The 27,363-nt window shown below is 38.4% G+C and overlaps 2 protein-coding genes, 1 long non-coding RNA gene and 1 other non-coding gene across 4 annotated transcripts; 2 read left to right on the top strand and 2 right to left on the bottom strand.

Moving 5' to 3' along the window:
- Positions 1–760: 760 nt before the first annotated feature.
- Positions 761–5,968, top strand: LOC131310833 (uncharacterized). The gene is made up of 3 exons (XM_058338052.1): positions 761–1,291; positions 2,723–2,777; positions 5,545–5,968. Exons 1-3 carry the CDS (start codon positions 991–993, stop codon positions 5,702–5,704), a joined length of 516 nt encoding a protein of 171 aa, XP_058194035.1. The 5' UTR covers positions 761–990; the 3' UTR covers positions 5,705–5,968.
- Positions 5,969–7,841: 1,873 nt separating this feature from the next.
- LOC131309919 (uncharacterized) lies at positions 7,842–8,746 on the bottom strand. Its single transcript, XR_009195044.1, has 2 exons — positions 8,610–8,746; positions 7,842–8,252 (listed from the first exon to the last, which is right to left on the bottom strand). It is a non-coding gene; the product is annotated as an uncharacterized LOC131309919 (long non-coding RNA).
- LOC131309918 (pantothenate kinase 2) lies at positions 8,650–26,932 on the top strand. The gene is made up of 22 exons (XM_058336630.1): positions 8,650–8,911; positions 10,878–11,090; positions 11,276–11,334; positions 11,461–11,577; positions 12,982–13,101; positions 13,222–13,316; positions 13,439–13,532; positions 13,747–13,878; positions 15,391–15,503; positions 15,616–15,808; positions 18,510–18,718; positions 19,325–19,369; positions 19,484–19,532; positions 20,031–20,113; positions 20,761–20,877; positions 21,173–21,236; positions 21,797–21,943; positions 22,030–22,188; positions 23,186–23,269; positions 24,911–25,105; positions 25,508–25,579; positions 26,473–26,932. Exons 1-22 carry the CDS (start codon positions 8,650–8,652, stop codon positions 26,587–26,589), a joined length of 2,739 nt encoding a protein of 912 aa, XP_058192613.1. The 3' UTR covers positions 26,590–26,932.
- Positions 16,220–16,326, bottom strand: LOC131312255 (small nucleolar RNA snoR100). The gene has a single exon (XR_009195822.1). It is a non-coding gene; the product is annotated as a small nucleolar RNA snoR100 (small nucleolar RNA).
- Positions 26,933–27,363: the final 431 nt, after the last annotated feature.

Below are 27,363 nucleotides of genomic sequence, written 5' to 3'. Positions count from 1 at the left end.
GGATGGAAATCTGTAAGTGCCGGATGATTTTTATTGAATGTAATATCTGCTTCTGTTAAAAATAAAAAAAATCCATTCGATGAGGGCTAAAGAATTTAATTCCAACATTAGAGGGAGGGGTGAGGAAAAAAAAAACTGTCAAACAGTCTATATAAAACAAGCAAAGGCCAAATTGGTTCGGATTTATAGTAGTATAATTTGGTCTTGGTTTGAAAAATGAAAAATAAAAAGTCGAATCAACTGTTATGGTTTGAGATTTTATACCGACGATTCGGGTTCTAATCCAATTCAAACTGCTATTTTATATACTACTATATACTACATTTAATGGAAAGCTTAGTTTTTACTAGTAGTTTTATGCAAATCTTTGTTGCTTCGAATGCTTTGTACTCATGTTATCTCAATTCGAAGTAAAACCGTGGTTGAAAATTAAAATCCAACAAGTCTAATCGTTTTGATTGATACGGTTTCGTGTTTTTTTTCCCAGATTAATTTCATTCTTAAGATCTTCCATCCATAAAGAGTTGTTTTTGGTTCTTGGTTTATCACGCAACCGAACCAATATTTTAGCGGTGCTATATTCACTGCTTTGTTTCATCGCTCTTTTTGCTGTAGCGCTAAATCTCACCGTTCGTCTTGACAATCAATAGTTTGATTTTAAAAAATTTTTCCAAAATAAATTTCTGGAGAAACTTTTTATAATTCGAATCATCCAAAACACTTTTTAAACAACGAAGTCGAGAGCAGGAACAACAGCGAGAACAGAGAGGTGGGCAGACTTTCTGTCCCGTTCTTGATCACCTTTATCTAAGGTATAATCCACATGCACGTGTCAACTCATTGCGCGCTCTCTCACTCTCTCTCTCTCCAACCGCCTTCGTCCTCCCATCACACACTGACACACGCACGCACACGACGGGGAGTCTATATATATCCACACGTACGCGTACACCCTCACAAAATACCCAAAACTCGTATCATCAACCGAAAATGCTGAGGCTCACCTCGAAGAAGCTCCTAGGATTAGGGGGGGCCCGATCCCCTGCATCAGCGTCGAAGCTCATCCTGCCGCGGCTCTACCACGAGAGGGTCGTCGACCACTACAACAACCCCCGCAACGTGGGGTCCTTCGACAAGAACGATCCCGCGGTCGGCACGGGCCTCGTCGGCGCCCCGGCGTGCGGCGACGTGATGAAGCTCCAGATTAGGATCGACGAGGAGACCGGGAAGATCATCGATGCCTGTTTCAAGACCTTCGGGTGTGGGTCCGCTATTGCATCTTCATCCGTAGGTCAGTTTCGTTTTTTTTAAGGGAAAACTGTGCTGTTATCTATTCGATGCGTTTGTGTGTTATGCGAATTTGTTTTTGGACTTGTTTGGTTGGGGGAGTAATAGTGAGGGAATTTAGAATTCTAATGGGGTGACGAATTTCATTGGACTAATGATGGTTTGATTATACGGTCAACCAAACATGCCCTTAGTAGGGAAAAGGTTTTTTTTTTTTTTCTTGTTGACAGCTAAGGTGTTCGGGCTAGCTTGCGCGCACCTCGACTAATCGTGGAGGCCAATCTCACCGCCCACTTACAGAAAGCCCAATTAAAGTCAGAGCAAAATTAAAGTCAGAGCAAAGCTTCATATGTACCGGTCCAAAGGAGTTTATAGCACCTCAAACATGAAATCTTAGCGAGGGAGCAAGCACTTAACTCTCAGGTCTTCACTAGGCCAAACCATTGGGGTTAATTTGGGGAAAAGTAAGTGAGCGTTTAAGCAATTATTATGTTTTACTTTTAATTTGGGGTTGGTGGGTTGGGTAGTCATTTCCAGGAAATTTTCTATCTTGAAATGTTGGGTTTTTGCAGTCTGGAATATGGTCAAGAAAAAGGTTTTTTTTTTTAATAAATGATAATGCCAAAACAATCTTGTTTGTGCCACAAAAGTTTTATGCACTACCGTTTTGGCATTAGCAACACTTTTTTTTTTTTTAATTTCCTAAATTTTGTGGAGAACGTCACCTGTGTTGTTTTGTTTTCTTGCCTTTGTATGTTGGGGTTTTTTCTCACCATTGTCGAAAGGTTTTCTAGAATTTGTTAGATTATCTATGGATGGTTTTCTTGGTTGTTTGCATGGGCATCATTATCAAGTTCAAGTAATTGTGGAGGAATGTAGTTTTTTCACAAATGTTACTCAAACCTGATCTCAAATTGCTGCGATGGCAGATTTAAAAGAACTGAGAAGGTTAAATGAATTGTTGGCTGCCATGGATTTTTTTCGGGGAAGCTATTTATTGTACATCGGATGTGCTAATTTGGCACACTGGGTAGTTTGTATGATGCATTGAAGCTAATAATATCTCAGGGGGTTGAATGCCCAGTTTATTATGGGATGCAGGCAGTCCTTAGGATGTCCTCCAGATACTGTAATCCACACATTTTCGTATTTGGTGTTGATTGTAAACCTCAGGGAGTTCAAAGCTAACTTGTGGTTGCTTATAAGAAGACACCTTACATTTTAAAATTGTGTATTCTCTTTCTATCATATAATAGTGCAATCCAGATTTGTTTGTGCCTATATATTTCGCAAGATGATATTGAATTGCTCTTGGTTGTTGATTGCGCTTGATCTGACATTTTTTTGGGCAAACTGAGGTTTACCCTGACAGAGAAACTGTGACGTTCCCAAGTTGCAATGATAATTATATTTACCTTATGTTTCTGATTTTCAGCTACTGAATGGGTGAAGGGGAAGCAGATGGAAGAGGTCCTGGATATTAAGAACACGTAAGTTTCATTCCCTACCTAATTTGCACACCCAGCTACCCCCTCACATAACAGAACACAGTTATTTAATTGTGTGATATGTTTGGAGCGGTTCCCAATACTGTGCTCGTAGAATTTATGTGCTTTAAATATGTGAAGCACCGTTTAAGGTTGAGAGAGAGAGAGAGAGATTCAACGGTCATACTTTTTTGTGAAATGATCCTTTTGTTTTAATTTTATTCTCTCTTTTTTTGTTCTAAAAGAAACACTTCTATATGTCCATACCTTTGGTTTTCTAAAATTTAGTTCCACGCATTGGTTTTCCAGAAACGGTTAAAATGCCTGCCATGCTTAAAGTATATAATAATATATGAAGTAACGAATGAACAGTGCATCGGCAAAGGGAGCGAGGCACTGTTGCAATTGGTCCTCTCACTGGCTACTTTAGCCAAAAGTGAAGTTTAGGGGAAGAGATTTTCTGAAGGAATTTCGGCTAAAGGACACGTGCTTCTTGATGGTTGCCCAGCTGGGGTCAACACCTATGCTATGAGGGTCCAGAGCAACCAACTGTCATAGGTCAAAGGCTACTTAAGGGCCTGAGGCTGAGGTCAGCTGGTAAGGGGATATGTGGAGGGTTATTAGAGCATCAACACCAGCATAGGCAAACATGCAAAATTAGCTACTTTGACTAGGAAAAGGCCTAAAAGGGAGCTGCACCAGATTTGCTTAAAGGGGCGGTAAAATACATCCGTGAATAGCACGTCGCTACCTTTACCGTAGCACTGTTCACTAGGTTCCCAATTTTCTATTTTTTTTCCTCCCCTTTTCTCTCCCTCTCTCCCAATTTGCAATCTGGATTCTAGTGAAAGGATTGGAAAAATGTATATTTTAATTGGTGTTAGGTAAAATAAATTGTGTTGGTGTAGTTGTGAAAGAAAAAATTGATAGCTAAAATAGAATTGTGAACTGTTTACGAGGTAGTATACCTACCGACCGGTAAACTTGCTCTTAGTGGTTACACAAAAGGGAAAGTATAGCCACGTGAGGTCTAGGCCCTAGTCCTGAGACCTGAGGGTCTAGTATCAAAGTCAGTGATATGTGGGGCTTCATATCATGCGACCTCGGGGACTGCATGAGTGTCATGTTCCTTCAATCTGAGGTTTTAGTGGGTTGGTATGATATGGGTCCCGATAAAGCTGAGCCCTTGGTCAGCAAGTCTTCCTCTCTCTCTAGACTTGATTGAAGGTTAACTCCTAACGGGAGTTTGGGCCTTCAGACGATCCCTTGGATACTAAGCCACTGACCTCAGGAGTGGTCGTCCTTCAGCAAAAGCCTTTGGGGCTATCCTTCAGCTGTGACGACCCTCGCTCCTGAGAACTCCTTTGATCATGATGACCTTCACTACTGAAGTCACCCTTTCTCCTTCAGCCCTTAAGATTTGGGCCATGTACACCGACAAAGAAATCCGTAAGTTATCGGATTGCTAAAGCTTTGACTAAATATCTTCGTGTTGAAACTAAATCCGTGATTTTATGGCTTGCCATAGTAGCACCGCTGAACCTTTTACAGAATGCATATTACACGAGTCTTGTGACCATTGTAGGTTGGATTGAGGTCCAATGATTTTCATCTCACAATACACGAGTCTTACGCACATTGGCTTTCCGAATATGATGTGATGTGATACGACTTATTGTTCATAGACGCATCTCTTGTGGAAAATATATGGTGGAATATTGGTTTTTTGTTGGACTGGAGTGATATTCCACAACTCTTACACTTTTAGATTGTAGCTGAAGGTGTGCCATCAGCTTAAATGGGCTTGTGTACCTTGAAGGTATCGTAAATAGCTGTATCAAATCAGAAATGAGGTATCATCTGTATTCCTGTGAAGAAAGAAACATGAGAAAGGTGATATGCCTTTAGCCTTGTCCATAAAAGTTCCAAATAGAAACCAGCACTCACTTATCGCATTTGTATGCTTGACCTGGTGGGCCAATGAACTACATATAATAGTATTGAAAATGTCAAAATTGAATAACATGTGGAACTGACTTGGGCATTCAAAGTAGAAAGATCGGCTAAGAAAGGAGGACAAATACTCAGTGTTTAGGCTGATAGCGTACTGTATAGATAAGTAGGGATAGATAATAATTACTAGACGAGGTAGAGTAAAGATCATGTGAATGACCTTGATCTACTTAGTAGGTTATATTGAATCCTAGAATGGCCAATTGGCCACTGGGATTACAACTAAACCACACTGGGCTAAGAATGTTTCGGTGTGCAAGTGAATGGGTGCACGTTCATATGTGATGAAAACTTTTTCAGATTTTCTTAAGAACTCAATATGGCAAATAAAAAGCTGAATTCGAGTTCTACTGGGGATTGTGCTATTCAACTTCTATGTGAAAAATGAGTTGGATTTCGGTTTTTTACTTGCCTGTTTTTTTTTTTTTTGCGCCTTCTGTTTAACAGAAACACCATTCTGGTAGAGTTAAAAATCCATTACTCTACACCATCTTTGATTTATGCAAGGACAAGAAGTCTCATTTGGAAATACGGGATTTCTTTTTCCGGTGATGCCATGGCTTTTGGAATAGCCATCGAGTCCCATATTGCAGTGGGGTTCGTTTGTGGAAGACTGGAAGTTCGTTAGTTTTTGCATCGTTTTAATTTTGATAAGTATACTGTTTGGAGGATGTTATCTGTTAAATGCTTGGAATCAGTGGTTTTGCTTCTCCGTTCGTCTGCTTCGAAACTGCAGTGATACTTGATTATACTGCAGGGAGATTGCAAAACATCTTTCTCTCCCACCGGTGAAGCTACACTGCAGCATGCTCGCCGAGGATGCAATTAAGGCTGCTGTCAAAGATTACAATTCCAAGCAAAAATCAGGTGCTAATACAGAGGCTACTACACCCGCTGAGAAGGTGGCTAATGCTTGATGATGTTTCTGATGATAATCCAGGGAGTGCGGTTGAAGCAAGTCTTTGACCTTGACACCTCGCGGTGTTAATAAAACGAAGTATTCTATGTAGAAGTACTGTGAATAACTTTTGGTTTTTTCTTTGCTGTAAGTTTGATTTGCCACTCTAAAGATGCTTTCCTATGTCATGTAAGTATATTAAAGCATCTTCAATGAGGGTGTCATCTTGTGTTGTACTATTTAGCTTTACTTTGTGGTATAAGTTTGGCTACATTTACTAAAATCGCGCACGAATAATTGCACATGTGAGTGGCGGGGGTGTGTATACCCACTCCATAGTGTATGTTTGCGAACTAAGTATATTTTGCAATGCTTTCAAAATATATTTTGTCGTCTATCCTTTCTTGCACAAATGTACTGTAAAATGAAGGAAAAATAATGGCCAATGACATGTTTTAATAATTAATATCCGTCAAGGACATTTTCAGCATTAACAAATGTTCTTAGTTTGTCCTTGACAGGTATTAATTATCAAAACACGTCGGCTATCATTTTCCCTAAAACGAAATCCTACAATAAAGAAAAACCATGTTTTATCAATGCACTGACTTTGGAACAAACAAAAAGTCTTACGTCCCGCAGGCTAAGGCACAGTGGCTCAGGATGTTGCGACCTTAATAAATGGATTTGGTTCTGAGTTTGAAATTGTGATTCTGATTGTTCATTGCGCAGGCTTTGACGTGCAAAAAAACTCTTGTGAAAACTAAAAATGATTTGCCATCTGTAAACTAACTAGTGAGCGAATCATACTAGTATTTGTTTTGAAGAAATGAAGGACAAGTGCGGTTTTAAAAATACATTGTTCAGATAATTTGGTTTCTCATTAAAAAAGTTATCTATATCCACTCAACTACTTGATTTTGATAGAGATATTTTACATCAAGATAAATGAAGTGAGTGGCACAAATTACATATTTAGAAGGCATCTTCTTTCTTCTCATAAAAGCCCAACAATTGGATTTAGATAATCATAAGCTTAATGCTTTCCTCCATTGAAGTATTGTTATTAGGACAATACTGATAGGATCCGTTCACTTATCGCCATATTAATACGTTAATGTACGTTAATCATGCATTAAAATAATATAATTGTCTAACAAAACATAGCTACACCAAACATCATCTTTAGTTTTTGAAAAAACAAACGAATGCGACGAAATTACGTGGCTATAATTAATGTGTCCATACCTTCTTTTTTCCTGTGAAAACCGTACTTATAAGGTTTAACGTAAATCATCGAAATGCAAAAAGGCTAACATTAAATCCGTCTAGGTTTTACAAGGATGAAACTGAATCGAAAAAAATTCCAGGGAGAGAACTTCTGGTATTTCATGAGGACAAAGGTAAACTTTACTAGTATTTCACACGAGTAGTATGATATTGAAACTACGATAAATTATTTCGTGTCACATGGTGTTCCAATACCCTGACCTACCACACATTTTTATGGGTCATGAGATCTCTTTGTGAGACTTGACCTCTCGCCCGGGCTTGTTACTTTCATCGCCTAACCTATTTGCAAATAGTCTTACTGTTGCTTCCAAGATTAAGTGTATGGATTCTACAAAAATGTGTGATAGAGAAGAGTATTGCAATACCGGTGCCCATGTGGTGGTGCTTAAAACCAGTTTTATTTGCATTGCTCGTTATGGAATGTGAATTGATATTTACACTCCCTTTTTTGTAATTCAAATTTTTTTAAAAATATTTAATTAGTGTTTGAAGTGTATGTATTTTTTTTTTGCTAAGAGACAAAAAAAAGGAACGCGGATAACAAAAAGAGGGTTGATAGGATATATGAAAATAGTCAATGAAAGGGAGTGAATTTGGGCCATTGATTTTCCACTCATGGACCATTTTCATGTATCCCTAACAAAAGTGTCTAGAAAGGAGTGAATTTGGGTCATTGATTTTCTTGGACACTTTCATAGACCATTTTCATATATCACATTTTCCAAACAAAAGTGTCCATGAAAGGGAGTGAACCTGGGCCATTAATTTTCTATTCATGGATACTTTCTTGGATCATTTTCTTCTATCATCACATTTTTCTTAAAAATAGGGAGCGTCAATGTTAATTTCCTACGCAATATGGACTATTCTTGTCACTTAATTTTTAGTATGAATCTAGACACAGTGACGTCTAAATTCAAGATAAAGCGGACAGAAAAAGATCATCAAAATACAGACCTTTTGGTAGAGTAGTACGTTCCAATAGCAGTAGTTCGTCTTCAGCAGTGCCATCTCCGTAAACTTCACGCTCGCCCACCGCGTCTCTCCCCATTCCGCCACCACACCCAGCAAACCACCAAAAAGTACTGCTAGTACTTGCACTCAAACCCATATCAATACATCAACATTGCAAATTCCCAAGCAAATCAATCATCTCCACCTCGAAATCCTCGCACTTTTACGTCGTAATTGTTGTTGGTTTCTTTTCTCGCTGCATTCAGTTCACCCAATTACGGAGCAACTCTTTTGTACCCTTTGTACAATCCACGGTTGATCTAAACACGTGGGTATTGTTTTCTTTCACTTTATTCTGTCTTCTGCGTAAATGGCGATCGTTTAAAGCCGATTTTGTTGGTGGGTTTTGGTTTACTCGACTGGAAAAACAACCAAAAGGGAAAAAATGTCAATTCTTTTGTTGTGAAGTACATAACTTCCATTCAATTTCGTTGAAATTCTTTTTGGATCTTGTTGGATTTTTTTCCTTTTCCAAAACCCCCCTAATTCCAATATTTTTTGGGGGTCCTAATAGGAGCTTTATTTTACAGTTTCTGGTTACTTGTTCTTGTTTATCATCTGGGTTATTTTATTACGAAATACTGTTTTTTTCAAACTGACCAAGTTGGACCTTTGACCGGGCAGAAAGAGATAGGGGTTTGGTAGAAATTTGGAGTAATGGCCAGTCTAACAGAGGGCCACCCACCAATTGGAATTGATGATATAAACGATGAAAGTAAGCACAAGAAATTGAACACGGATGTTGTAGAGAGAGAAAGTGGAGAGAGAGAGATGGGGCACTCGATTCACAGGTCTGGGTCTCGGCCGCAGCTGGACCTCAGCAAGGCAGCTATTCAAGGGAATTTTGAGGAGAAGGATCCCACAATTCTGTTGCCTAACCAGTCTGATGATATATCTCACTTGGCTTTGGATATTGGAGGTGAATTGAGCTTTTTCTGAATTTTGTTGTTAAGTTGTGGTACTGCTTGATGGGAATTGTGGTTGCTTCTTTCCTTTCCTATTTCAAATGATGCTGGTGGATTGCTCATTTAGTAATTCAGAATTCAGCTTTCTTAAATATATTCAGCATACATTTGTTTTGGTTTTTGATTGTTATGCCTGTAATTTACTATATGATGGGTTTGACTTTTGATCAATTGTTTCATTCATCTCATTCAATTAACTCTTTGAGAGCTTTTGTGAACTTTGTAATTCTTTTGATTTTGTTGTTAAGTTGTGGTACTGTGTGATGGGAATTGAGTTTGCTTCTTTCTTTTTGCTATTTCCACAAGATCCTGCTGGAGGATCATGTGATTTTCTTTGTTCATTCAGTGATGTAGAATTCAGCTTTCTTAAATTATTCAGCATGCATTTGTTTTTCTTTTTCTTTTTGGTTTTTATGCCTGTAATTAACTATATGATGGGGTTGACTTTTGATTAGCTGTTTCATTTGTTTCCTTAAATTGATTCTTGACACTATTGACACTATTTCCATATCTTTTGGGGAGGTGGAGAATTGGGAAGTGGTGATCTGATGTATGCATGTACTCGTTCTGGCCCCTTGGTCCATTTAAGTTATTACGAAGACATCATCATTAAATTTTGTACAATGTGACTTTTGTTTAGTACCCTTGAGAAAGAAAGGAGACATCATCGTCGCATTTTGGACTTTTTAAACCTCTATTAGTTTGAAAAGGAAAAAGAAAGAGTAAAACAGTAAAAAGTACCAACTTTTTTGCATTGACTCTTCGCGAGGGACATTCTTTCTGGACACCGTATAGTGCAAAAATGGACCAATAATTGGGGACAGAGGGAGTAAATTCTATTTATGCATGCCACCTCTGTCTGTATGTCGATGATCTTTTGTACCTTAAATCAGGTTTCATTTTGCCCAACTCACTCCCAGAGTCTTCATGTGATCAGCTATTTCTTCTGCTTGGCCATTTCAAGCACTATTGTGAATTCAATTTCCAATATGGATTATTAGGTTACCTTGTTCAGCATTTCACCGCCTGAAAGTGATTGAAATGTCCCGATTTTCAGATTTTGCCTCTTTCTTCTTCTTCTTATAAATGGAAGTGTCTGTTCTTGTTAATTGTCCTCGACCTGTGATGCAATCCTTGCAGCTTATGTTTGATTCTAGGTGGCCTCGACCTGTGACGCAATCCTTGCAGCTTATGTTTGATTCTAGGTGGATGACAAAGATATTAGTCTAATTTCTTTCCATTTTTAGAAGTTTCATCTTTGTCTTGAGGCCATTTATTTTCATTGGGAATGACTCATTACCTATTTATTACTTTGTGCTATATTGTTTGTCCTTTTTGATTTGGCAATTGCATTTTGATTACAGAGCGGCATTATATTAGAAGCAATGGGCATTTTCTTTCTATGGATGCATGATACTTTCGGACTAAGTTCTAACAGTCTTTCTTAGCTATTTGCTTTACTTTGGCTGTTTTCTTGTTAATGCCATGTAATCAACCCGGAATTGATTACTTATCTACTATTAGTCATATAGTGGATGCATAATGGGAGAAAAAAAAAGGGACATAGTAGTCCTTACAAATCAGAGAAATTGATAGCAAAATGATGCCGCTAGATTGTGTATGACAGTGGGGTTTGAAATGCTTGTGACTGAGAAGCATATAGCATGGGGAATGCACTGAGTAGTCCTTTAGAACAACCAGAAGAGCACGTCCACTCGTGTGCCCATAAAGAGTCATGTTGTGGGGACTTGGTAAACAAATCGTTGCCTCATAACAGGCGTGAACTCAGTTTACCACTGTTGTGACTTTGTTATCATCATGATCCACCAGTCTTCTTTGTGTTTTGTAGCTAAGAGTTGTCATTTTAAACTTAGAACGATAATTTGGAGCTAAGTCTTGTGATTATGGATGGTTTTTCAGGGTCGCTTATCAAGTTAGTTTATTTTTCAAGGCATGAGGACCGATCAGTTAATGACAGGAGAAAGAAGTCTATCAAGGAAATATTTGGTGTTTCTAATGGTAATAGGAGGAGCTACCCTATTCTAGGAGGAAGGCTGCATTTTGTGAAGTTTGAGACGGCCAAGATCAATGAGTGCTTGGACTTTATTTCTTCCAAGCAGCTTCACCGTGGCGGTATACCTATTTCCCAGTTTGACCGTTTTTGTTTAATTTCTGTGTTCTTGTTTGAGCACAATCCACTGTGTTGTCAAATCTTACTTATGGTTCTCCGATATTAATACGTTTTTGAGTTGAGAGTTCAGAGAAAAACAGATTTATTCTTGCCGAGTTTGTTGCTGATTTGGTCATGGGATGGACAGGGTTGGATGCACGCCATTGGAATTCTGATGCCCCAGACAATGAAAATGCAGTGATTAAGGTAAGTTTTGTCTTGCATTTTTGTGTGCAAGAGAGGCTTTGGGGTAATACTCACTCATTTATCTCAATGGAATTTTGTGTGCTCTGGTGCATTTCGTTATATTAATTAGTTAAAGTTTGTGAGAAGGCTACAGGTGGTGGAGCATTCAAATTTGCAGACCTCTTCAAAGAAAGGCTTGGGGTTAGTATAGATAAGGAAGATGAAATGGGTTGCCTCGTGTCTGGTGCAAATTTCTTGCTCAAGGTGCAATCCTCATACATGCTTTTTCTTGTTTTATGTTATAATTAGTGTTTGCATGTATTATGGAATGGACTTCTGGTGTAGTTAGCTACTTAATGTTCTCATTGTTTTTTTATGGACCTATGTTAACGGTGTTTCTCCCGTTGTATGATGATTTTCAAAAGCTTTGGACTTTTCAATTTTTCCGTTTGGTGTTGCTTCATTGGTCTCATTATGTATTCGTTTTTCATTTGAGAGCATGACGTGCTTCGCGATTAATTAATGTTTGTTTGGTTTGCTTTTTCATCTCATGTTAGATCTCCCACATTACTATGGTTGTGGATGTGGGAGTATGGGATTATAAAAAGAAAAAGGGTGTCTATTAGATTGTAAAATGATGGTATCATGAGAATGAGCTGAAAATGGTCATCTACCATGTGCACATGCATAAATGGGTACTGACCTTTTTTTCGCCATATAATATTGGTTTGTGTTGACAGGTTTTCGTCAGAATTTTGCCAGTCTGCTTCTCCTTAAAACTGGAATTCCAAATAGAAGCTAACTTAATTTTCCAATTGAATTTATGAATTCTGAATTGGGGAGATGGAGGAGAAAACCGATGCTTTTGATGCTGCTGCTACTACTCTCTCTAACCAAACCAAACCAAGCTTTGAGTCCCACTCAATTGGGATTGGCAACATGAATCCATTTTTTTCATTGAGCTCTCTCGAGGACATTGTGTTCCATGATATTTAAAAAACCTAGGTCCTTTAGAACTACTGCCTGTAAAGTCAATTTTGGTCCGCCCCTTCCCTCAGTGTTACCCTTTACCCCGTCCATATTAGTTCTCCTAGCTACCAAATCGGCCAATCTATGACACTTCCAGCCCACCTTACTCTATATTCTCTACAAATCATCTTATTCGCATGTTGAACTACTCTCTCTCTCTCTCTCTCTCTCTGTACGTGTGTGTGTGTAGATAAATAGATAGATACACGTGTTGTGGGTGTGTCCTGTCTGTCGATGTTTAAATTATAAATGTTGGTATATCTCGATGGGAAGTATCACAAGTTTTGTTTTGCTTGGTTTACCTGCTATGCTGGAAAGACAAAAACTAGGTTAGAAAAGGCAATATCTGCTTAATGTCATCAAGTTTTAAAAGAAAGTCTGTCTTTAAGCTTGATTTGGTGGTAGAGATTCAGCTTATACAGCATTGCCCTATTGATGTTGCATAAGAGAGTAGTAGGAACTGACAACTATTAACAAACTGTCATTATTTGCTTATAAAATTTGCAAATGTTTGGAAACACACGCTGATGTCATCAACTACCTTAGGAATTTTAATCTTCAATGTATCATGTGCAATTACTTCCTCCACTATATCACTATGCTTGCCAAAATCTTATGCTCTGGGGGTGCTTTGTGTAGGCAATTCGTCATGAAGCTTTTACTCACATGGAGGGTCAAAAAGAGTTTGTGCAGATTGACACAAATGATTTATTTCCGTATCTTCTGGTTAATATCGGATCTGGTGTTAGTATGATCAAGGTACCACCTCTCTTAATTTATTATGGCATTGTAATTTTTTCTGACCTATAGCAGATGTATCGTATTTTTTTCCCCCCTTATTGAGGAACTTCTAGATGTTTTAATTTTGCACTGGGATAGGTTGATGGGGACGGGAAGTTTCAGAGGGTCAGTGGGACTAATGTCGGTGGTGGTACATATTGGGGCTTGGGAAAACTGCTAACCAAATGCAAGAGGTTTGTTCTATTTTCGGTTTAATTTCTTATTGTTGCTCAATTTCTTAGTCTGAATGTAAGGTTTTAATAAAGGTTTCTGAGTTGCTTTTTTTGTTGTTGTTGTTGTTGTAATTATTATCTAGTTTTGATGAATTGCTGGAGCTTAGTCAACGAGGAGATAACAGAACCATAGACATGCTTGTTGGTGACATCTATGGCGGTATGGATTACTCCAAGGTATATGTTTTTGTATGTCAGAAGTCTCGGTTAGAAAGCAATCTACCAGTTTGGTATGTACCTTGGGGTTTTAGAATGACAGTTTTATAAGCACTGATTGTGTTCTTTACACGTTTTTGCCGCTTCCGTGTCTCACATTTGAAGTTAGCCACAAGTCTGTTTCTGACATTTCCTTAGAGTGATTGAATACCTTTTACCTGACAAATTATCACAGATTGGTCTCTCTGCATCGACAATTGCTTCTAGTTTTGGCAAAGCAATTTCTGAGAACAAGAATCTTGAAGACTACAGACCTGAAGATATTTCCCTGTCACTCTTGCGAATGATTTCATACAATATTGGACAGGTGAGTTGTTTGAAGATGCTATTTTCATCATGCAATATGCTGAGATGAATCGTCAGGATTGTTTGTTTGCAAAAATTTAGACAACCCCATTCAAATCATTTTTCGCTTCTTATTATTGTATTCTTGTATAGAGGCGAAGTTAGTCTGGGACAACATAATGTAGTTTTTGGAATGGGGAGAAGCTTAGAGAAAGAGTGGATGACTGGTATTGGGTAAATTAATCATGAATTTAATAAATGCACCGAGTATTGAATAAAGGTCATGAGACAGGGTTACAGACTGTGAATTCCCTAAAATTTGGTACTTGTCAGATTTCCAAAGGTCTGTGTTAGAACAAAGCTAGGAGTATGTTATTCATTGTAATTTTTTTAATCATCACATTGTCATGAATTGTTTCTCTGGGATTTTTATTAGTTATTTCAAATTAGAGTCTAGAGTACAGACTCTAATTTGTTCGTCTCTTTGTCAGCACTGGACATTCTCTGTTGTAATAGTTTGCCATTGTGGTAGGGCTGTAAATGAACTGAGCCGTTCGTGAACTGTTCGAGGCTCGACTCGGTAAAGGCTCGTTCGAGTTCGATTCGTCTACTAAATGAACCGAACCTGAACCTCAATTTTAGGCTCGTTTCATAAATGAGCCGACATGAACGCAGCAGTATTCGGCTCGATTAGGCTCGCGAACTTGAAGTATATGTGTATCATGGGGATTTTATATAGTTATATAGTAAAAATTTTAAAACTTGTACAAGTCTAAACGTTTACAATTACTAAAAATTTACTTATGTATATGTTTTTATCTTTTTATATGTATATGAGCATATTTATGTACATAATGAAAATTTTATTTGCAGTTTTAGACCTGTATAAGAACATAAAAATATGATATTATTGAATCGTTAAGGCTCGTAAACAAGCTCGAGTTCGACCCAAACGTGAGCAAGCTCGGTTCGAGTTCGGCTCGTCATAAATTTCATTGAGTTCGGCTTGAGCTCGAGTTCGCTAAAAAACTTAACGAATGAATCTGAGTATTCTAATATTCGGCTCGATTCGGCTCGTTTACAGCCCTACATTGTGGTAAGATACATATAGTACTAGGTCTGCCTCAGACATATTCTTATATCGATTTTGCGATCAGGCTCTAAGTTATTTTCTTAGTGATCTTGTGTTATTTTCTGCACAGGACATTATTCTAGAGACTAGTAAGTGTTGTTGCACTGTTGCCCTTTGTACTATGCCTGAAGCTCAATGTCTGATTTATGTATGCAATTTAATATACGTTCGGTGTAAATGAGCATGAAACTTTTCTAAGTTAGAGGACGACGTGGCAGGATTATATGCTTCAAATATCAGTCATGGCATTGTTATTACATTTTAACATTTTTGTCTCCACGTACAAAATTTTGTATGTAATATTACTTGTATTGATGATTCATTTATGAAAGGAGGAAAATTTGGCAGATTTACTGGAAGCTGCTTATATGATGCTTCTGACACAGGTTTTCTTTTTTGTAGATAGCTTACTTAAATGCTCTGCGTTTTGGGCTTAAGCGAATTTTTTTTGGAGGATTCTTTATAAGGGGTCATGCTTATACGATGGATACAATCTCTTTCGCTGTTCAATTCTGGTAGCAACTAAGAATCATAATAATTAAATAATTTTGGCTCAGACTCTCACTGTATTTTCAATGATTTATGATTTAGATAGTGACTCTGAATTTGAACTTCTTCTTTGTTCAGGTCGAAGGGAGATGCACAAGCAATGTTTTTAAGGCATGAAGGGTTTTTAGGAGCTTTAGGTGCATTCATGAGCTACGAAAAGCATGGTTTGGATGACTTGATGGTCCATCATTTGGTAGAAAGGTTTCCAATGGGTGCGCCATACACCGGAGGAAAGATTCATGGTCCACCACTGGGGGATTTAAATGAAAAGGCAAGTATAATGCTGAATGATTAAAAAATGAGGCTGACCTTAATTATTTACTCATTGGAATTATTAAGTTTGAATTGCTTTTATGCAACCCACAATTGGTCTTCGAGTATGAATACACGGGGATACCAGACAGCCGGTGTGAAAGGGAACAAAGAAAAGATATAGATGGGACTAAAAGGAATCCTATCAATCTTTGTTCAACTTAGTTTTTGTATTCAATATCAGAGTGCCTTTCCATAATACAACAACAACATAACATAACCCATCTAGTCCCCAATCATTGGGGGTATGGACGGGAGATGATTAGAGACCGACCTAACCTTTGGCAATATATGCACAAAGTGGCTGCTCTTAGAATACCACTAAAACAGTGGCCCCCCTAAACCTCCAAGAACCGAGAAGCTACAAGGACGTTTTGTTGTAAAACCATGCCCCCAAATCAAAGCCAAATGGCATTAGGAGGGCAGGCCTAGAGACCCAAATCAATTTATGTGCACATTACCATGCTTCCTTCATCGATAGTCCAGAGCATCGGTATGCACAATAGTGCCTTTCCATAATAGCTGGCCTAAAATCTATAGCCTATAGGCTAACTCTAAGTAGAGATACAAAAATCGAACTTTACGTTAATCATATCCTAATTAAGAAATATATCTAACTTAATCAATATATGTGATTGCTAAATGTAATTGCTGAACTAAACTCCTACTCCTTGAAAAATCTTCGGCCATATCCTTCCCAGTTCCCCTCACATGGTATTTGGGTTGAATGTTGACCCGACCAAATCTAGTCTAGTGAGGAGATTTGTTTTTCTTCATCTTTCAAAGTTTCTTGGTGCTTGATTTTTTTTTTTTTTATGTTTGTCAGGGTAATCATATTTGGGGTTCTCCTTTGTGTTGACTATTTAGCCGGAATGAATTAGTAGGAACTCGTTCTAGTTGGATATCAGACATGGCTGGTTCAAACTTGAGTCGAGATACTTGGGTCCAATACTCCAATTTCTCAAACATGATTAGGGTCAAACATGATTAGGGTCGATCCATTGCAAGCTCCATGAAATGTGCAGCAACTTGCTAGCTTTCAAGCAGTGGGGTTCAAACAGAAAGTATATGACCTATTAATTTGATTTTTGTTCAACTGATATAGAGAAGCCTTTCTCTTGTGTCAGCAGCATAGATCCATTCCTCCAGTTGATTCTATTCAAACTCGTAACCTCAGTTAAGTTGAAGGTTATGTAATCCTTATTTTTTCCACCTGTGTTCTCCTCGGTCATCTTCTATTTATTTCATGAGCCTCCACGCCGCTCAAATCACTCCTCTATTAATGATGTGGTTGAGGTGCATTCAACTCGAACAATTGGGCTTAACCAACTGGATAGTTCTCACATAGAAATACAATACAGTAGCTTCTTAATGGCAATATACTGACCATATTTAAGATTTTTTTGCTGGATTTTCAAATTTGGTGTCTTAGAAATTTCGTTAGGTAATCAACAATAATTCTATTTTGGGTTGAATTATATCTAATGATCTATCACTGAAGTCAAATGTTGGAGACTCATACAAAAATTGACAATAATTCCATTTCATGTTGAAACTTGTGTGTTGTGTCATTAATGTGGTTGAAGTGGAGTTGGAAGACGAGCTCAAAGATTTTTGTTTTCTTCCCTGAACCTGCAATTTTTTATTTCTCATCTCCAAAAATTCTTGCAGGAGACTGTGCTGAACGTACAGAATTTTTGTTTTTTTGTTTTTTTTTGTTTTTGGAGCAGGATGAAAGCAAATTTAAGACGTCACTTCTTATACGATACTGTTAGAAGTAAAAGCAAAACTGCTTCATATTAACGATTCTTTGGTAGGCATGCTTCATTATAATTCTTATTGACAATCGTTCATGCCTGAAAACAGAATATGTTCCTTAAGCACATGTTCTTAAAGCAACCATATTGGCATATATTCCATAAAGTGGGGATTGTGATAGCAACATATCATAGATGGAACTTTGAAACTTATTGACTGAAAGAACCCCAAAAGTTGGACCCTGCCATTAGAAAAATCGTCTTATGAGAGATAACTTAGTAGTTAGTACATATTGTCAAGGTGCGCAAGTCTTGTGCCTAAATTGTTTTGAGCGAGCTTTTTTGGTCAAATACCAAGCCAAATTTTATTTTCTACATCTGTAATGCAGTTTTGGTGTTTAATCTTTGTAAACTGATCCGTTGTATTGTTGTATAAGTATTTGTCTCAAGCAGTTTTAAATGTTCGCATGTTCCATTTTTTTCTAAGTTATACTCTTGTGCACCATTTTGATTTGAATGTTTTGCTAGTAAATTATGTTGTGTCGAAACCTATTAAAGAACCTTCGGTCAAATCACATAGGTGCATAATTGAGAAGGATATGTACCTATTGAGATTTTGGGTAGCTGGGTGATGCCCATAATAGTCCAGGTGTATTCCTCTCATATTTTCTAAGGTTTGCGGACAAGGAAGCAGATTAAGCTAATAACTACATATCATGCTTGAGAGTTACTCTCCGGTTCTGAAAACCCAAGAGTGTTCATTAACTTAATTCAGTGTGAGTTTGCACTACAAACTTAGTTTCCCCTAGGAAATGGCATCCTTTGTCTTTCCATGCATGTATTTCTAGAGTTATGATGCCCTCCTAAGGATAATCTTAGTGTAACTGCTGCACCTGATTGCAGATATCATGGATGGAAAAGTTTGTGCGGAAGGGAACTGAGATTACTGCACCTGTTCCAATGGCTCCACCAGGAACCACTGGCCTTGGTGGTTTTGAAGTCCCATCATCCAAGGGAGATACTTTGCGTTCCGATGCAAGTAACCTCAACGTCGGTGTTCTCCATCTTGTACCCACTTTGGAGGTGTTTCCATTATTGGCAGACCCAAAAACGTATGCAAAATTTTGAAACAGCGTTGTTTTCTTTTCCTCCATACGTGGTATTGTTCAATGTGTCATCTAGTGTTCCTTCTGCGTAAATCAGGTTGTTTGGAGTTTATATCCAATTTCTCGTGTCGAGTCACCTTTTCTCATTTTCTGATTATTGGATTAGTGGTGAGGCGTTAGTCTTAAAGGTTCTCATAAAGTTCTTGTTTCTCTTCATGATAGCAGTCATCTTCAAGTTGTTGAATCAGGTTTTTTGTTGCATTGCTGCATTTTCTGTGCATCTCTTTCTCTACGAAGAAGTGATAATCCTCCAGTCACTCGACCTACTGATACAATTCAATCACTAGCCAGAAACAAATGAATTTTTTTTCTCAAATTCTTTATTTATTCAGTGCTTATTATGGTGAGCTTAAGCGTGCTTTTAACTTTTTTGTTCTTTATTTTTGGAACTGTTTGCTGTAATAAACTTGAAATTGCTCATATCTGCGAAATGCTTGAATTTGCAATGATTGACTATACCTTGGTAAGCATTTCAATATGTAAAACAAAAGTCAATTATCAAATAGAGCTCATCATGCTATAGTCTAATGTCTATTGATCTCCTTTCTACAGATATGAACCCAACACTATAGATCTTGCTGATCACGGTGAGCTAGAGTGAGTTGATGGATGTTATTTTCGTTTAGTTTATGATATTTATATGTAGTTGTCAGTAAGAGCATCACAATTATAGTATTTCCGAATTTATTGCGGTTGTCCACTTCGTTGTAGGTATTGGTTCACTGTGCTGTCAGAGCATTTGCCAGACCTTGTTGATAAGGTAAACCATGAAATTTTTATTATCCTGGAACCACCCTTGCAGTTACAAGTTCTCTGTTCCTCATCATATCAATCAACATCAGTTTGTGATCAAAAAGTTATTAATGAGTGAACTCTCTGGTTTTAATCATGGACTACAATGGAACCTGATTGCATAATCAAGACATTCAAACTCGAGGAAAAAAAAAGTCAAGTGCAGCAGCAGTTGGCTTTGGAATTTTAAAGTCAAGATTCTTAGTTTCATCTCTTTCTAACAACTACTAGGCAATCAGGCTAAGCATAATGGTTTAATTGATTGTGTAGAATATATGGCAAGCAAACAAATGGAAGGCAACATAGTGATATGAAGTCGAGGTCCTAAATGCGCTAGCCATTTTTTCATGTCATCGTTGATTTATTATCAACATGCCATGCGTTTTTGAATTGTCACGTATTTGTTAACAAAATAAACAAGATATTTTTCAAGATTATAATGGTAAGAATTTTGATAATTATGTAGGCAGTAGCAAGTGAAGGTGGAACCGAAGATGCCAAACGGAGGGGTGATGCATTTGCTCGTGCATTTTCTGCTCACCTGGCAAGGTATCTACAAACTGATAAGCATTATTGCATATCCTTGGTTAGATTTGAGATCTTGCTTTTGTAGAAAATGCTAACCTGGGAAAAGTAGTGTACAAATTCACATGGGGGAGAGTAAGGGAAGTACATAAATGGAACGACTTTGAACTTTTCCTTCGCAAAGTGCCTAAATCTTTAGATGGGTCTGCAGCCTTCTGGGCAATTTCTAGCAGATAAATTCTATTACGTTGACTTTGCCATGAATTTGTTGGTTTGTCTTAGAGAATTGTCATACCTGTGATGTCTTTTAGTTTTGCATGGTGGTGATCTAGCCTAATTTGACTCATTTAACAATCTCCAAGTCTAGGTGCTTACTGCTTGCCTCGTTAGTGTTGTTTGTCAACCTTACTCAAGAAATCCTCATCATGGATGTTTTGTCATTTTGATGGTTTTAAAACTTTCACCTGTTATAGGTCATGATTTTGTGCTTAAATACTAACTTATAAAGCTATCTATTAAATACTGGTCGCTGGTGAAAAAGATTGGAACCACGAGACCCTTTCTGTTGCTTCCACTGGTGAATGGTGATAAGTCTGGAGAAATAGTTTTTGGACAACTCAAATGAGGTATAAAGTTGTTCACTTCCTCAAAAACTCTGTTTTGTGAAATAGGTTGATGGAGGAGCCTGCTGCATATGGAAAGTTGGGGCTGGCCAATCTGTTGGAACTAAGGGAAGAGTGCTTGAGGGAGTTCCAATTTGTTGATGCCTATAGAAGCATAAAACAAAGGTATCCACCTATAACCATATAACTATTTCTTTGTGTTTGTACCATCAGTAGTAACCACATGTAACTTGTCTCAGTAGACAACTGATCTTTTCTTTCTGTTTGTACTATCATTAGTAACCTCATATAACTTGTCTCAGCAGACAAACTGACATTATTTTTGGATCTAGCTTGGTTATTAAGTACTCAGACTGGAGCTTCTATAGAATCTATGCATTCAGTTACCCACTAACATGCACACATGTTTTTATTAACACCCTTTCACTGCTATTTTTCTCTTTTCCATGGCATGTGATAGGGAAAATGAGGCATCTCTTGCCGTACTACCTGACCTGCTAATGGAGCTTGATAGTATGAATGAGGTACATATAATGTTGCTGAGATCAATAAAAGATAGTTGCAGAAGTGCTCATTCGGGTTTTTTTTTCCATCCTTAGTTTGTACCCTTTGGCACTAAGGGTCATCATTTGGCCCGAAGGCCCGCGGCCCGCCCTAAGCCCGCCCGGCCCATCGGGCTTTTACCCGGCCCATAGTTTGTAATGGGCGGGCTCGGGCCTATAAATTTTTACTCGGCCCGCCTGTGGTACCCGTCCAAAAGCCCGCCCACGGGCCCGCGCATTAGCCCCAAATCCCACAAAATCCTTTCTTTTTTCCCTTTCTCAAGGAAATTTAAGCCCGCCCGGTGGCCCGCCCGGTTTTTGGCCCGCTAGCCCGTCAATTGGGCTAGCCCGCAGGCCGGGTTTGGGCTTCAATTTATAGTAGGTAGCCCGGCCCGCAAAAAAGAAAAAGCCCGATCGGCCCGGCCCGTGGGCGGGCTTGGGTAGTACATTGGCGGGCTGGCCCGGCCCGGCCCGATGATGACCCTTATTTGGCACCCTCTCCCTTATTCTGCTAATTGTCTTCAGCATTCCTTTATCTGCAGGAAGCAAGGCTGCTTACACTAATTGAAGGTGTTCTTGCTGCAAACATCTTTGATTGGGGGTCTCGTGCCTGTGTTGATCTCTACCATAAAGGAACAATTATTGAAATATATAGAATGAGTCGCAACAAGATGCAAAGACCTTGGCGGGTAGGTCAACTGGAAAGAAATCAATATAATTGGAGGATATTCTATTGTAAGAAACTAGCTATAAAGCTTTTGTTCGTGCATTTCAGGTCGATGATTTTGATCTTTTTAAAGAGAGAGTATTAGGGTCGGGGGAAAAGAAACCCCACCCACATAAAAGAGCATTGCTCTTTGTGGACAACGCTGGTGCTGACGTAGTCCTGGGAATGCTTCCGCTAGCACGGGAGCTCCTCCGACGGGGAACTGAAGTAAATTTTTTTTCCCACAGTGCTAATGAAATGGTTCTGAATCTTTCAATTAAAGTTTGACTTGTTACCAATTTGTTGATATCTGATTTGATGAAGTTGTATTGCTATGTGCAAAAGACTCATAGGAAAGAAGAGGATCTGACAGATGAATTATGATTGTTAAAAATTGTTAAAGGTTGATTATTATGCAATTGTTTTTTTAAATCTCAGTATCGAATGATTGATGCGCAATGACTGTGAAACATGGTGGTGTATTAATTGCCACATTCAAAGTCAGTGTGGAAGATATTGGGTCTAGTAGGCGCTAAACTCAACGCCCTTAGGATATTGGACACATTAGACGTCTTATACTTTATCATATGACATGACTTAGAATTATAGCACACAAGTAACGCTTCTTTGGGTAGTGTCCAGTAGATTTGGGTTTCCCTGAATAAAGGAGACTTCATAACGCTGAAGTCTTAACTACTCAGCGAAAAATATCTGTTCATAGAGGACTTTTCTGCGAACAGAAATTTGGAAGGGATTAAAAGGCGCAGGATTAATGAGGTTGTACTGCACTTTTTTAGTGTTTCTGTGGCCAAGGTGCACTCTTGTCACATGACTTCAAAAAAATCTTCCCACGGTGCTCCAATTCATTTCCATGTTTTTATGTGTGTATCTGGGTCCAAGTGCGGTGATGTGATACTTGTGTTTGAAGCTCTGAAGGCCTATTTTAGGTACAAGACTGAGACATACCTTTTGGGTCTAACGATATGTAAAGGAGCGAATGTGACAGGTTTTTTCTTTTCAATTGTTATGAGTAATGTGGTATTGGTACAATGCCAGACTCTGCACAATATTTTTTTTTGGTTACTTACCTATTTCATTCAACCTGTTTTTTTTAGAAGTATATAATGATTTGCTACACATGAGTGGTTGACAACTATGGATGTTCCTTTTGGCCTTACTTGGCTTTATCTGAAAGCCTTCCATGAGTAATGAGGATGTTTTGCAGGTTGTTCTGGTGGCGAACTCACTCCCTGCACTAAATGATGTTACTGCTATGGAGCTTCCTGATATTGTGGCCGAGGCTGCTAAGGTTCGTGTTGGATTATGCATAGTCGATGAAAAAGTATTTTCTTCCCTAGAATCCTTGTTCCAGGTTAGCATCATGCATTCTAGTACTTAGTAGCACGAAGCGGGAGCGGAAGCTGGTGCAGAGGAGCAGAGGCACCTAGAAGCTCCTAAGGTTGGGAGCGCCTAAGGAGCGTATCGAGAGTATACATGAATACGTGTATAAAATATCTTTAAATACTTAACCATTGTGGGAAAAGTGATACTTAATGAGAATTTTCCCGATCTTAAAGGGTAATTATTGGAAGTAAGATATTTTCAACTTTCAAAACTTCTTGACTGATTTTATTTTCATATTCTTATTTCCACAATGGCATAGCTCCCTTGAAAGTAAGAGAATAATTGCCTTAATGACCCGATAAGCTTCCATCTTAGTTAGGAGCAAGCTCCCATCTCGACGGGAGCTTCCGTCGAGCTCCCATCTTCGGAACGCCGATTCAAGCTCCCGTCTTGGGAGCGCGCCCATTTTAGAAGGATCCTGCTACTAAGTTCTAGTAAGATGGGCCGGCCCTTAGATTAGTGAGCCAAAGTTGACTCCTCAAGTGGGGCCCTCTATTCATTTTCTGTAAAAAAGTATTCCAAAAATAAAAGCCTTCATGAAAAATCATTATTAGGATTTAGAAACATAAATACCCCGCAAAATCCACGTAATCAGTAGCTGAAAACAACATAGAAAACCCACTTCCCAAATAAATAGCAGAAGTTATCCAAATCACCTTCACAATATATTCCTAGAATCTCGTTAAAAGGAATGGTATACCAAAAAAAGTTCATATAAATTGGTGGCTGAACAAAAAAACTTGGTACGCCTGCAAATATGACCGATCCTCTGTATCAGACTTCTGTGGATCTGTTCATGATTATGGTTTGAATGGGCGATTTGGTTCAGTGAGTGGATAATTTGGTTGGTTCAGTAATGAGAAGATTGGGGTTGTCTATCCATTAGGGCTTTAAAGTTTAATGTTGATGTGTTAGGGAAGGAATTAGGACAAAAAGTTTGTCTTTTTCAATTCGGACCTTTAAGTTTTATAATAACAGCTCCAGACCGAATGTAATCATGGACTTTTCAGTTTGGGCCTAACTTCGAATCGGGCCTTTTTAGTTTTCAGACGGGCTAAAGTCATGTTATATAGGCCCAGCTAGTGCACCGGTCTATAAAATTTGGGGACCCATAGCGATGGCATTCTGGGCTTTACTCCAGGGCCAGCCCTGCTAGTACGAGTATGAATAACTGAAGATAGAATGATATTGTGTTCAATTGCTAATTCAGCTCACGGTATTGTCAAATGTATAATGCGTTGCTGTGAAGGGCTGAAAGGAGTTGTGAACTAACTGATGGTTGTCATGAAATAAGTATCTTCTAATTGGTTATCAATCAAGGACTATGCCTATCAGTATCGCACCAAAATTTAGAACACGTAGTGTACCACTTCTCATTTCCATTCCTCATAGCGATATTGGGTGAAATATATTAAACCCCGAACCATATTAGCATTTTTTGAGGTTCCTATTCCATCATTTGTAACCTTGTGTGGATTTCCTTTACACAATCCCACGTTTTTTTTGCACAACATCTGCACAAGAAACTGATTCCTCTGGTCCACAGCATTGTGACATTCTTCGCAGGGCTGCTGAAGCAGGAGGCCTACTGGTGGATGTGATGATTAACGCCGCAGATGTTAACAAAGAAAATTTCTCTTCGGTTCCTTTGATGGTTGTTGAGAATGGTTGCGGAAGCCCTTGCATAGACTTGAGGCAGGTTAGCTCAGAGCTCGCTGCTGCTGCAAAAGATGCTGATTTGGTATGATGCTCTTTTTCTCTTCATATGGTGTAGTTCAACTTTGTTTTGCTTTCAAACTCGTTTTCTTTATACTCCCTCCGTCCCACTTCAATGGTTCCTTTTTTGGCTGTCGTGCCCTTTACTCAGGTCAACAGATAATGTGTTTCCGTGAAAATGAGTTCAATCATTTCCCATTAGTTCTTGTAAACAAAGTTTTCAAAACCATATGAAAAAGAATAAATTGACAATATCTCCATTTGAGATGTCTAGAATAGTGAAAAATAGACTATCGGGGTGGGACGCAAAGAGATTGTATTTTTCCTTTCATTTTGGGTAGGGGGTGGGGGTTATGGTTTCTCAAGTATGACAAATCAGTGTATAGGCACGTTGGGTTGATTATCGGACTTGGACATTTTTTTGCAGGTAATCTTGGAAGGGATGGGTCGATCTCTACACACTAACTATAATGCTCAGTTTAAGTGTGATGCATTGAAGGTAAGAGTACTTTTCTGTAATATGTTGGCCATTCTAGGAGATTCCAAGTCTGACCTATAAAACTAAGTAACTAACACCCTGCTGTGTTGAGTGATATGTCCGGATAAGATAAGAGATGTAGAAAAACGACTCTATTACTTTGCTGGGCCCATTTCTCACCATAAAATGTAAGATTCTGTGCGAAGTGGATTTATAATACCGAGTTGCCCATCAAAATACGATGAAGGGTAGTAAATCTCATCCATATTAATATCTTACATGGTGGTTTGCTTTCTTTCTCATTCAAACACGACAAATGACAATAAGAAAACACAACCATGTCTTCTCTTTCTCACCAAGATGAGAGACGGACCACGATTTTTTACCCAATGGACTACGAGGGTTTGTTGGTTTGCATCATCTGAAGTCGTCTTCCTCGGATGAGTACATTTTATGTAAGGTCATCAACCAAAGATAAGATGCGTTTATGCATTAGACAGATATGTTGCTCTCTTAATTTGTGAAACTATAGCTTGTTCGAGAAGCAATGGAAGAATGTGTTGGGTTTGGTTTGCTACTTGCAAACTATGACGGAGTGTGCCCTGAACTGGGGTATTGTGATAACTACTGTAATTGGTGATGTAAGATTCTAGGATCTATATTTTATCTATACGCAGCAACTGATATATTCTGTACTATCTTCTTCATTGGGCACATAGTGAAAAGTTTTTGTGAGTCGCGGATGTACCCAATTAGAGAACCACGTTAATCCCATCTTGTGCTTTCTTCGTGTGTTTTGAAGATTATTCTTTGTGCAATTGTGGCGCTGTGGTTTTGGGTCGGGTCCACGATACATTTGTAGATTCTTAGGCTTCTTTCAACTGTCTACATAACATGAAAATTTCTTTCTGCAGCTTGCAATGGTGAAGAATCAGCGGCTGGCGGAGAAGTTGATTAAAGGAAACATATATGATTGTGTTTGCAGATACGAACCTGCTAGTTCAGATCTTCAATCCTCAAGCTTGTGCTAGTCAACCCGGATGACATCATTTGTGTTGTGGATGTAACATCTGGGAGGGATTAAAACTCTCTTCTGCTCAACTAGATTGTAATTTTGTTGTTTATGCCACTTGGTTAAAGGGAAATGCTTTGGACACAGATGTCGGGACACAAATCCGAAGATGTTCGATGTGCATGGGTCCCATGGACATAGCGTGTAAACCACGTTCATCGGACGGTTTCAAAAACATCTGTGACTGACCGGTGCCCTTGCCATTTCTAAGAAAAAACACACCATAACATACGGGAATTATTAGTCTGCTTTTTTGAGCTTGACAACCGTAGCAAAAGAAAAAAAGAAAAAATCAAATCAAATTGACCATTGTCTTGCTTAGCATTGGTGTTTGCATGAGGTAAAACAATACAAATTGGTGGTGGGATTGGTTCCCGAGGATTAGAAGAGGTGCATGGAAATTAACTCAAATACCAAGTATTCAGAAAGAAAGAGAGAAAGATCTCTTCTGCGAGCAAATTCTTATGAATCAATTGACGGAAATTTCATGAGCACCAATTTTTGTTTTCCATAACGATTGTACATTACAATAATTGTGTTCGGGCAGAAAAATAAAGCACTTTGCTACATACTGTTTAATTTTTTTTCCCACAACAAAAAAAAATTAACCCAATATTCAAAGTATTGCAAAGATATTGAAAAATTTATGCACGGGACCGGCTTAATTATTCTTTATTCAGCTTTTGATCGTAATGGATTTTCATTACGAAACAGACCTACTTATGTCCCATGC

This window comes from Rhododendron vialii, chromosome 12a (genome assembly GCF_030253575.1).
Source record: "Rhododendron vialii isolate Sample 1 chromosome 12a, ASM3025357v1".
NCBI classification, from domain to species: domain Eukaryota; kingdom Viridiplantae; phylum Streptophyta; class Magnoliopsida; order Ericales; family Ericaceae; genus Rhododendron; species Rhododendron vialii.
The sequence above is the reverse complement of the archived record's forward strand: the minus strand, read 5'-3'. Positions and strand labels throughout refer to the sequence as shown.